This window comes from Falco rusticolus, chromosome 11 (genome assembly GCF_015220075.1).
Source record: "Falco rusticolus isolate bFalRus1 chromosome 11, bFalRus1.pri, whole genome shotgun sequence".
NCBI classification, from domain to species: Eukaryota; Metazoa; Chordata; class Aves; order Falconiformes; family Falconidae; genus Falco; species Falco rusticolus.
The window spans coordinates 531,367-542,813 of NC_051197.1; the positions used below are offsets into that span (position 1 = coordinate 531,367).

General features: G+C 46.6%; 2 protein-coding genes across 2 annotated transcripts in view; both read right to left on the reverse strand.

The window, feature by feature from the left end:
• The window catches only part of LOC119155556 (serine/threonine-protein kinase TNNI3K), a 106,851-nt gene extending 96,010 nt beyond the window's left edge, over window positions 1-10,841 (reverse strand). Inside the window, exons 1-3 of the mRNA XM_037404372.1 lie at window positions 10,760-10,841; window positions 10,501-10,668; window positions 9,365-9,457 (exon numbers count right to left, since the gene is read on the reverse strand). Of these exons, the coding sequence (XP_037260269.1) occupies window positions 9,365-9,457; window positions 10,501-10,668; window positions 10,760-10,841 (343 nt within the window). The remainder of the gene's footprint in view (window positions 1-9,364; window positions 9,458-10,500; window positions 10,669-10,759) is intronic.
• FPGT (fucose-1-phosphate guanylyltransferase) lies at window positions 6,578-9,358 on the reverse strand. The gene has a single exon (XM_037404310.1). The coding sequence runs from the start codon at window positions 8,418-8,420 to the stop codon at window positions 7,053-7,055; it is 1,368 nt and encodes a 455-aa protein (XP_037260207.1). The 5' UTR covers window positions 8,421-9,358; the 3' UTR covers window positions 6,578-7,052.
• Window positions 10,842-11,447: the final 606 nt, after the last annotated feature.

The window sequence follows — 11,447 nt, forward strand, 5'->3', positions numbered from 1 at the left end:
CACCCCCCACCACGGGCAGGGCCCCCTCCCCCCAGCCCAGGCTGCTCCCAGCCCCGTCCAGCCTGGCCTTGAGCCCTGCCAGGGATGGGGCACCCACAGCTGCTCCGGGCAGCCTGGGCCAGCGCCTCGCCATCTCACCATGAAGAAGGGTTTCCTCCTAACATCTAATCTAAATATGGCCTCTTTCAGTTTAAAACCATTACCCCCGCATCCTATTGATATGAGCCCCGCTAAAAAGTCTGTCCCCGTCTTTCTTAGCTCCCTTAATAAAGCTTCTCCCCTCCGGGCCCCTGAACATACCGGTATGGGCCTTGTGGCTTGGTTTCTGCACGCTCCTCTGTCCTCACTGGGTTTGTCCCCACAGAGCAGCTAAGGCCAACAGCAATGCTGTCTAGTGAGCCAGTGCTGGCTGAGGGAGGGCTGGGGTACTGTGGAGGATGGCACCCCCGGGGGACTTGCCATGGCGGTGACTTAGCTGCTCCATGCACATTAGGCCTTCCGAAGGGCTTGGCTTCAGCCTGCTGTTACTGAGGGGCCTGGACGTCCAGCACAATCCAAACTGCACGTCGCTCATTGTAGGTAAAAATCACGGGACAGCCTGAAACAGGCCAAGACAGTGCATCGGCCCGGGAAGCCCTGTCTCCGCCGCCGCGGCTCCCGCTGCCGCTGGGGAAATGCCGGTGTTGCGCCGCCGTCCTGCGCTCTCAGCTGGCGCCTGCACGGAGGGAAGGCGGGAAATGGCTTTCAACGGCAGCTAAAGGACAGCGAGGCGAGGTGACGCGGAGCAACGAGCATAAAGGAGAGGCGCCGTGCAGTGAGGCCCGGCGGCGGGAGGCCACGCGAGGCGAAGCGGCGGGAGGCAAGGCCCGGCGCGGCCCGGCCCGGCGGCAGGAGACGCGGCGAGGCGAGGTGAGGCGAGGTGAGGCGCAGCGCGGCCCGGCGGCGGGAGTTGTGGCGCGGCCCGGCGCGGTGAGGTAAGGTGAGGCCTTAGTACGGCACGGCCCAGAGCGGCGAGGTGAAGCCAGGGTACGGCGAGGTGAAGCCTAAGCAAGGTGCGGCCCGGCGGCGGGAGGTGCGGTGTGGTGCGGTGCGGCGCGGCGCGGCCCGGCGGCGGGAGTTGCGGTGCGACCCGGCGCAGTGAAGGGAGGTGCGGTTCGGTGTGGCCCGGCGCAGTTTGGCGCGGTGCGGGCCGGCCCGGAGGCGGGAGGAGAGGTGTGCCTTCCGTACTGTGACTAACTGGCAGTGGGATCCAGCAATTATGAGCTTGGTGAAAAATGGCTTGAAGAAATGGGCCGCTCCAGCAGCGGTCAGGTCTCCCAGTGGGGAGTGAAATGCCTGGAACAAATCCCTGGAATTGACAGAACAGGTTTTGGCGCTCCTCCTGGTCTGAAGAACAAAACTTTTCTTCATCCAGACAAAGCAAACTATGAGAGAAACAGGAACAGGACAGACTCCAGAGCCCAAGAAATGCTCCGTTCACTTCTGCACAGAAAATGCATTTTAGTAGAATAGCTTCATAAAGTAAGAGCGTTACATTTCCATGATGAGATAGAGATAAAACAATTGGCTTCAAAATAAGTAAATACTTTGCGTATTACTTATATTCTAGTACCATCTACTTTATGAAAATATGTCAAAACTAAGTCACCACTTTCTTTGCTGACATTTCTGTGGGTTTTTGTTAGGACACTCAGGGAAGACCAGTGGAAACCACTGCAGAGGAGGATAGTGTGGTCAGTCAGTGAAGCCAACACCCCGGCTTTGTTCACTGTGAAAGCAACTTTCAGGTGAATTCTTGATGCATTCGCACCACAGGCTATGTGAAGCAGCTGCAGAATAGTTGAAACTGTGTGTGTGGGGGGGGGGGGACACGGACGGACAAAAATTAATAGTAATTGCAGAGCCGGCTTGCAGACGGTTTGCAAACAGAGGAGAAAGGAATAATTGTGCTGCGTTAGGTCAGTTCTAATTAACATCTATTCAAGCAGCACTAAAATGTCAAGAGTGATGTTTTTCAGTCAGCAAAGTCTTCAGATGTAATGTTTACAGAATGCTGAGCTGTACAATTTTCTTTGATTAATATTTTAGAAGTTTCATTGCAGTTTTATGTTCGGAATGTGCAGCTGTCATGTCCAATCTTACAAGAGAAACGTGAAAAATTCTTTTCCTGTTTCTGGTTTTAAATGCCCTTCACAGGGAGGCTTTACAGGATTAAGTCTTTTGAAATTATCTTTATTTCAAATTAATTAGAACATATCCATATCTACCATTTACTTCAAGAGGCTGTAAGTTGTGCCTATACATTTCAATATCATTCTGGTGATATTCAGATATGTCACATAAAATGAAAAGGGCATTAAAAGACAATGCATTTTTATGAAAATAAAGGGCAAGGAACTCTGTAGCCCATATAAGGAAACAGGTGTTTACAATGGCCTCTCTGTGGCAGTGGATTAGAAGTGTACAGAATAGTACTGCTATTTTTGTACTCACAATACTACAGTGGCATTTGCACGGGGATTAATTTTCCACATGTGCAGAGAGCAGAAAATGAAGCTGTTGCATCAGAGGTTTAGGAACGAGAAGAGGCTGGAACCACTGAGCTCCAGTACAGACAAACTCCCTGTCCAAGTCAAGAACATTTCTATGCAGGTCTGAATGATTGCTGGAGCTTACTTTCTTTCGTCAGTTCTCCAAATCCTTCTGGCACGGATACCTTTCAGCTGCTCACTTATATATCAGCTGCCTTCCCCTGTGTTCTTTTTTAAGTGCCCAATTTCTCAGATTTCAATTTCCTGCCTAAAAGGTTACTGAAATAATCTTCCTCTCTCAAATTTCATAATGTAATATGTATAACATGGCTAAATCTCTGTTCATTATAGCATGCTCTCAAAGCATTCAGGGAAATCATTAAGATGATGTTCATTATGAGCCCTATTATTGCACTACACAGCAAAACTAATTAAATAAAGAAAGCTGACACGAGTAAAATCATTAAACACTCATCTTGGCTTTATTTGAGACTACCAGCCTGAGTTGCATTTCAGGATAGATGCGAGCCAAGTCTAAAGGCCCATATGAAAACTACATCCATCTAGGAAACTCAATAAGCCTTAATCAAAATCAAACTCCAAATTTCAGTAGAAGCCTCCTGTTCTTAGAAAGGCCTACCTGACTGGCATTTTCAGTGTTGCATCCTTTATTACTCAGAGTGGAGGAAAATTGCAGGCACAGATGCCACAATGGTCTTGTTTTCAGAATCCGATAGTAGAAACAGTAACCCCATAACTGCTATTGTTTTGCTGTTAAGTTTTACTGTGTGACCTTGCACAAGTCTTTCAGTTTTCTGGGGACAAGTTTATCCCAGCTGGTTGTGTGAGAAAATTGATGTCATCTACCTTAACAGCAGACTGTGAAAAAGAAAAATTAGCTAAAGTTTGTAAAATGCAATATGAATAAAATACATATGCGTATTGTGTACATCAAATTTGGATTATTACTATCAGGAAGTGTCCAGTCTGAAGGCTTTTTGATTTTAATAAGATTTAATCACACTATAGCATAGCCCTTGTTGTAAGAACTAGAATTTGTTGTAGCTAAAAAACATACACGCCTACCTAAATAGCTGCAATACATACTGCAAAGAGTTATCTCCTGCCTAAATACATTGTTTTTCAAATGTGTCATCAAGGATACATACTAATACCTGCTTATCTGTCATCTCCTCTTTCTCCTCCTTTTGACAGAAATACTGTTTTGTTAACTCAGAGCTGATGTTCCGTCCACTACAGACTGACTGTTTCTCCTTGCAGCTGCTGTGCTCTACCACTCCAGTGCTTTCTTTGCCTACTGATCTCCAGCTCATGCAACACCCAACGGAACTCAACAAGCTGCACAGCAAGGTGCAGTAGATTAGTGTAGGTTTGGCAGGCATATGCAGGGCTATAACACTTGCTGTCAGGACACTCAACGAGAGCTCTGTAGTTGTTCTTCAGCTTCCGGTCCCTGGTGGACTATAGAAACCTTTGCTTCACCAGTGTGCTTGCCAGGGGCAAAATCCTGTCCCCTGCTTAAATCAAAGGCAAAACTCGTAATGACTTCAATCAAACAGGGTATTCGTTCCAGGTTTTCAGATTTTATTCTGAAGCTGATACAGAAAAATCAACAAAACTAGCTACTTTCTGTAGCTTGACAGGGTAAAAGCCACGTTTCAGCACTCAAAACTCCCAAAAAAGCCTGCAAAAAAATACGCCTCATGTCTACCAATTCCTTTCAACTAAATTCATCAAAGTGCAATGGCTGTATATTTTAATTTTTAAATTCCACCAGCCCTTGATAGATGGATGCCTGGATTGCCAATACCATTATCAGTCTTCATGCGCTAACCTTCTCTATGGCACAGTCCATTTTCTCTGAATATTTCCATAAACTTTCTAATCTCATACTTCTCAATGATCATTTTATTGGTAGTAAGAAAGACCACAAAAGATTATGAATGCATGAGAAATTCAGTGGGCAAACACACGCTTCCTGTGACTCCGTGGAAATTAGTGGAAGCTTATATATTTATTCCTAGAAGTGTGGAGTCCAAGAATGGATTTACAGAATGTGTGTGTGAACATGCACACACTTAACTCTCTCTGATACAAAAATATATGGGAAATTAGATTTTTAGATTATTAGATCTCTGTATTAAATAAAATATATTTGTAAACATTTTTCATATAATATTACATTAAACTTGGATTGTAGTTTAAAGATGAAAACTAGTACATATCCAGATATTTCAGCACCTGTGGAATAAATTCATTAAGCCTGCTGACATTACCTATGGCTAATATTGACCCAAATCTGCTTTCTAAAATTTGAGATGAAAATGTTTAGTGTAAAAGGAAAGCGTGACATGGCATAAAACTTTCAAGCAGTCTCATGTTTCTTACCTAGTAAATCAAACCTATGCTTATTCCATTACAACAGATTTTTTTTTTTTATTAAGTTCTTTGCCTCAAGATCTAAATGCTTTATTTCCTAACTGGGCAATTAATTGACATGCTGCTAAGAACAGTTACATGAGACTGGACATCATATGATTCACAGGTTTGCTAGAAAAGGTATCCTAGGCCTTCATTCAAAGGTCAAGAAAATATTTCTAGCTCCTCACTGAAGTGTTTAGCCATAAGCTTTTCAACTCAGTCACATATTTTAAGAGCTAGAGATAAAGCAGAGTCTGACTGCACATTTGGCTGGTGTGTTTAAATGCAGACAGTGTTCAAGCAATAGCTTCCCAGAGCTGCACTCTGCAAACTGCAGAGCAGAAGAAAAGATCATGAAAAAATGTCATGGTCTGAGGTATGCTGACGTCCAGCTCTTTTGCACGCTGCCTATAGTACAGCCACACTCTGTGAAGCTGCAGCCAAAGAATACTTTCAGCAAATCTGTACAGAAGTTTTCCTCATTTAGGTCCTTGACAGCAGGACTAAGCACAGCAAAAGTGTTACTGCCCTCAGTGAGAAAGACACGACTGAGTTTTCCAGCAGTTACCTGTGAAATATGTAATCTGAGTTTTCGATGAGTGTTTACTGTTTGCAAGTGTCAGGCTTCTTTCTGGGCCCTAGGGAGCACCCATCACACCCACAGCACAGACCATGAGTGTGAGCCCAGGCTGATGGTCAGAGTGGCAGGCTGGTGAGGCAAGGGATTACCAGTGGAGATAACTGCCCTGTCAAATCAACAGAGTCACTAGACAGCACGGTACATTACTGTTGCACAGTAACTTGGATCATTCATTCAGACACAGAGGCCAGGTTAAGGACTGACAGTAGTGGACAGCACATCCCAGAGGATACTACTTTCTGCAGGGAAGTGAGCACCTACTTCTTACCCATCCAGGATGCAGCTGGACCAGCATGTCTGAGCAGTCCAGGGCAGGACAGCAGCATATCAGGAAAGGGAATCTGAGAGAAATACTCTTAGAAGTACCTCTTACCTCTCCTTGTGCGCTTGGTGGACTGACAGAGCCTGAGGCATCCTGCTGACCCAGGCGCCAAGCACAGTAGCCTGAGACTGTGACCTGGATTCCACTAATTTATTTTTTTTTCTTCTTCCCTTGGGAGGAACACTGCTTCCATGACCACAGCAGCTGCTTTCCTGATCAAGCCTACCCCAACACTTTGCAAAAGCTAAGATTAATCAGTATGCTTTTCTTCAGTCTTTTTTCCCATTACTTATGTGTCAGAAGCAAATCCGTTTTCTATTTATATCCAGATGGCTTTCAGTAATGAAATCAATACGTGGTATTTAGGGAATTTAGAATAAATGCAATTGTAACCGTTAAAGTGAATAAAGTTGGTAGCTGCCCAATCAAACTACCAGCTTCCAAACAGTAAAAACCCCCAACCTATCAGTATGCCTCGATGCCAGGTTTTGACCCCCATATTACTTCTTAGTCACCAGGGAAAGAATGATCTCTCATGCAAATCTTTCTCCTCTGATGAAAAACAAGAAAGTATAAAAAAATTACAAAACAAAACCTCCCCAAAACAAGAGAAACAAAATGATTAATGCTTAAGACAGGATGTCTTGATTAAAAAAGTACTTTTAATAGATTTCTCTCTACCCATTTGAAACACTACTGCAAAAAGGCTGCATGACGAGAGAAACATGTTATTGCTATATCACTCCATGTTGCTGGAGCTAATATTCTACTTTGAAAAACTTTTAAAGCAGTTTTCAGTCAAGTCTCTTAATTCATTTATTCTGTATCATATTTTTACTGACAAAGACTACAAAACATAGTAACATGTACCCCAAGAAAAGTCACCAATTAGTGTTTTCAGACATTTGAAGTATTTCATTACTTCTTTCATCAAAAGATGCATTTGCTGCATTATGAATGTGATGCTACAGCAATGTCATTAATGCAATGCCATTATTTCTACTTCAAAGAAATCAGAGAAAAGATCTGTGTACTTTTTTCTTACGAGTTTTACAAGCTGGGAAGTAATCAATCATCCACAAATGCAACTAGGAAATTTGTTCATGTACTGTTCATTCTACAAATCAGACTTCTCTTTTTGTCTTTGTAGATAGATTTCATCATAAATTTGCTTCCTGAATTTCAACATGCCTTCTACATCTTTGTAGGTGAGCATTTCTTCAACAGATAAAAGGCTGAAGCTATTCAATTTAAAAGCTGACATGCGCTTCACAGAATTTAACATTTTTAATGACATTCTAACCGATTCACTTAAAGTAGAACAAACAGGAAAAATCCTAGCAGTCCACAAACCCAAGCGTGTGTTCTCACTGGAGAAGAGCTGGTCCGAAACCTTTATACCCCAGAGGTCCAAGCATTCTAGTAAGCTGACCCCCAAAAACTGCAGTGAACTTATATCTGACAGAAGTTGTACACTCTTTTTCAAATCGTCTTTGACACTAAACACCATACTTACATACTTTATTTGACCCTTGATTTTTATACTTAATGAACTCAGTAAACAGTCTGAAGGTATGTCTACTTTAAAATTTATGTATGATCCACTAATAATGCACCTCTTCCCTACTGAGACTTCAGGTCCAATTCTAGAGTATTCAATAATGGATCCAGGTCCTATAAAACATCCAGGCTCAAGTACACTTTGAATGATACTTGCTGATTGATCCAGGGTCTCAGCTTTGTTAGAAAAGATGCTAAAAGCCACAGGCAGTAAGCCAAGCTCAAAGTTCAGTTTGCTATCAGATGTAAAATGAAACAAATATTCCTGAGTAGTTCCAATGTGGTAGAACTTAGAGTTGTTTAAGACTATAACATTAAGCATAGTTCCCCTCAGGAGAGAGTATAGCTTCTGCCGGACTTCAACTAACTGGGATTCCTCTCTTGTGACGTTACTTGTATTTTTTGTGTAATCTTCAGTGGCTCCAGGTCCCAGGGCCTGGAGGAAGTCACCATATGCATCTATTTCACAGCAAAGAGTACCTGTCTGCTTATAAAATGTCAGTAATTGTTTTGCAGTGTTATGATCCATGTAAAATATACTGTCTGTATACACACACTCCAAGTCTGTTTCTGAGTCGTTGTGGTCTCCAGAGGTACTTAGCCGAGAAGAACTCCTTCTCATGCATACTGCGCCACACTGGCGCATTGTCTCAACATCAGGCTTGTGCAGAAAATGATGGCAAGACGCATATTCAAGTCCTCCTTTGCCTGAAAAACTGGACGGATCTAAAACAAACACTCCGTGAGTGGTCCCAACTGTCAAATCTGAAGGGTGAGCTAATGCGGTAAATCCAGGTTTATCGAATGTGATGGTTTCTGTAACTTCTGTGCTGTAAAGTTCTATGTCATCCGAACATGTGATGAGAATTCCTGGTTTCATGTGACTGGGAAAGTCAATGTACATGGCGAGCTTCAGTTCCAACATCTGGTAAATGGGATCGCCAAAAGGCAAAGCTGTGAAAATCTTTCCCAGGGCACTCGCATTAGGTAAACGTTGACTGTAACCCCCTTGAAGAAAAACACATTTTTAATTACACAGAGACACTGTACATAATCGAGCAAAAACTAAAGCTACACAGCCATTTTATATACACACAACGGTATTGTCCCCTACCCCTCCTGCTTGGTCATATACTAGATATTCCTCAGAAAATGACAAATGTAAGATAATCATCAATGATTCCTCTTCAAACATTTCCCAAAACAGATCTCACCTTATGGCCAAAATTTGGTATGCCTTAAATAGCTTGTATTAAAATGATGGTTGATTGCATTACCCTTAGTTTGCTGCAGAGCTGGAACATAGACCACTTGCTATAACTAAGGTGAAGAAAGGAAACAACGCTTGCTTTTTGCTTGAAAAAAAGGAGGAGCCCCACACCCCTGCTGGGAATTTTAAGTCAGAGCTGAGTCAAGCAGTGGTTTGGTCAGATGACTTGTTATTGCCAGGTTTCTTCCTCCTCTGCCAAAAGTGATGCCCCTTTTGGAAGTGTTCTGACTGACGGGGTAAGAAGGCAAGTATTTGGTCTGCCTGCAGTTCTGACGCTCACTAGGTCCCCTGCAGAGAGGGACATGGTTCCTAAATGGGTATTTCAAGGCAGAAGCTTAATTCGGATACTCTGAATTACACTCCTTTCTCCACTGTTTGAACAACTGAAGTGTTGGGGAGAAATGCTTAAGTGACAGGGGTATCTCCTAAGTATCAGTCTAAACTCAAATGGTCAGATCAGACACATTTGGGATTACTTTACTGAGGGAACTGTATTTCAGATCTCTTGACTCCTCTGCCATATTATTTTTAGGAAAAGAAACCAAACTCCAAACCAGAAGCATACAATCTTAGAACACGGAATGTAAAATAGAATTCACCAGAATGAATCAGCAGCACAAGAAAAGAAGTCCATTTATCACCATACAGATCTTCCAAGCACCGAAGAACATGAAGTGTCGATCCACCATTTCCTAAAGAAAAAATATTTTAGTATCTGCTGAAAAGGGCACCAGTAACATCTGCACTGCCATGTGAAGCACAGTGGGATCTGGTGCTGTGGCAGGGGCATCTGGAAACATTTTTTAAATGCCACCTTCTGCTGCAGAAAATACGTTGCAATTTATTTTTAAAAAGCTCTTATGACTGCAGATGATCTTTTAAACAACCCAAGTGCCAATGGAGGCACAGATACTGAAATGTCCTAAACCAGTTCTGACAAAAATCCTTCTACTGTATCACTGCTGAGAAAATCATGCAAAGATGATGACAGACAGTTACACAAAAGTTCACTAATGACTTGAAGCAAGTGTTCAAAAGCAGTTTTGATATTTACAACACGGAACTGAGAAAAAGGGCTTGGGATACGAGGAAGTGATTTGGGATACTTTTATGTGCTCCTACAACTTAAAATTGCTAGATTTCTGAAAGTTAATCTCTGCTTATTATGCTATGCTGCAGATAGACTGCTGAGATTAGTCACTTTCTACATCCAAGCGAACAGGAATTGAGAATTACAGGATGGTATTCAGGACTGTCTGGCTGCTTTCTAATAGGTTTTTGTTGTGCATCGGGCCACATATTAGAACATGTTGAAACTGGTTAAACGATGAGGTTAAGGTAAGCAGTATGGATTTATGAAGAAACAGGAGTTGGTGTTAACCTGCATTGCACAGGACACACACGACATGGCTCTGCTGAGCGCGCATTCACAGGCACCACGACCGAGCATCAGATGCTACAGTGGGAAGGGCGACGGCCACAACGGACTTAGGCGAAGCTGCCGAGCAGCCAGCGCACGCTGCTGCAGCTCAGCCCAAACGGCACACCGGGTCCCACGGCCTACACCTGCCCTTGGTCACCGCCTCAGGCCACGGCCGCGCCTTGGGGCTCACGGCCCGCCTCGGCCCGGCCGGGAACTAGCGCCGCGGCGAGCAGCGCGGGGCCGGCCCCGCCGCACTGGCGGCGCCCCAGCCGGCTGCGCCCGGCCCCGCGCCCCCCGCGGACGTGTGCCCACCGATCTTGGGTCCAGGTGGGTCCGCGAAGACGTGGTAGCGAACGCCCCGCGGCAGCTCCCTCCTGCCCAGCTTCTGCGCCAGCTGCTGCCGGTATGCCAGCGCCTGCTCCGCGTCGGCCGCCGTCACCGCCACGACGTCCCAGAAGTCGCCGGGGCGGGCGGCCTTCCCTGCGGGCACAGCGGCAGCCCCCGGTCAGGCCCCTGCCGCTCGGCCCCTGCCGCCCGCCGCCAGGGCTGCCCCCCGCCCGCGCCGCCCCACCTCTGAGCGCCGCGAACCGCGCCAGCCGCCGCGCCGTGGCCTCCCGCCGCGCCGCGCTCCGCTCGCTGCCCGCCGCCGGCATGGCCGTGCTCCGCGCCGGCGCCGCCCCAGCCGGAAAGGAAGCGCCGCGCCGGGGTCCGGGGCGGGCCCGGCGGCCGGGGGCGGGCCGGCTGCGGAGCGGGCGGGAGGCTGGCGGCGGCGGCGGCGCGGGGCCGATCCCGAGGTCCCTGCTCGGCCGCGGCTCGCCGGTGAGGGGACGCCTGGCGCGAGCGCGGGGGCCGGAGGGAGGCCTGCCCTCGCCGCCCTGCCCGCGCTCGCTGCTGCTCTGCGCCCTTCTCCTGCCCCCGTTCACTCGTAACAGCGCCCGGTCGCGCGGTTCGGGGCGCTCGGTGCTGCGGACAGCGCGTTGTGCCTCGGCCTGCGGCGGGCTGGGCTCCGCGGCGGGCCCGGGGGGCGGTGTGCCGCCTCGCTCTAGGCTGGGGTTACGGCGCCGTGCCAATCGCGGCAGGCGTAGGGTGAGTTAAGGTTGCTGGTTTGGTAATTAATTAAGGAACGGAGTCCTAATGGTGGTGCGGTTGTTGGCTGAAGCCCTGCTGGGCAGAGCTGCCCGGTGTGCGGTGGCACTGCCCCCCGGGGTACGCTCTGAGCGCGGAGCTGCGCGGGGTTGGCGTTCGGCGAGTTACCCGGC

What these genes read in the sequence shown, in the direction of transcription:
- FPGT (XM_037404310.1), bottom strand. Translation starts at nt 8,420, where the DNA reads ATGTTGGAACTGAAGCTCGCCATGTACATTGACTTTCCCAGTCACATG.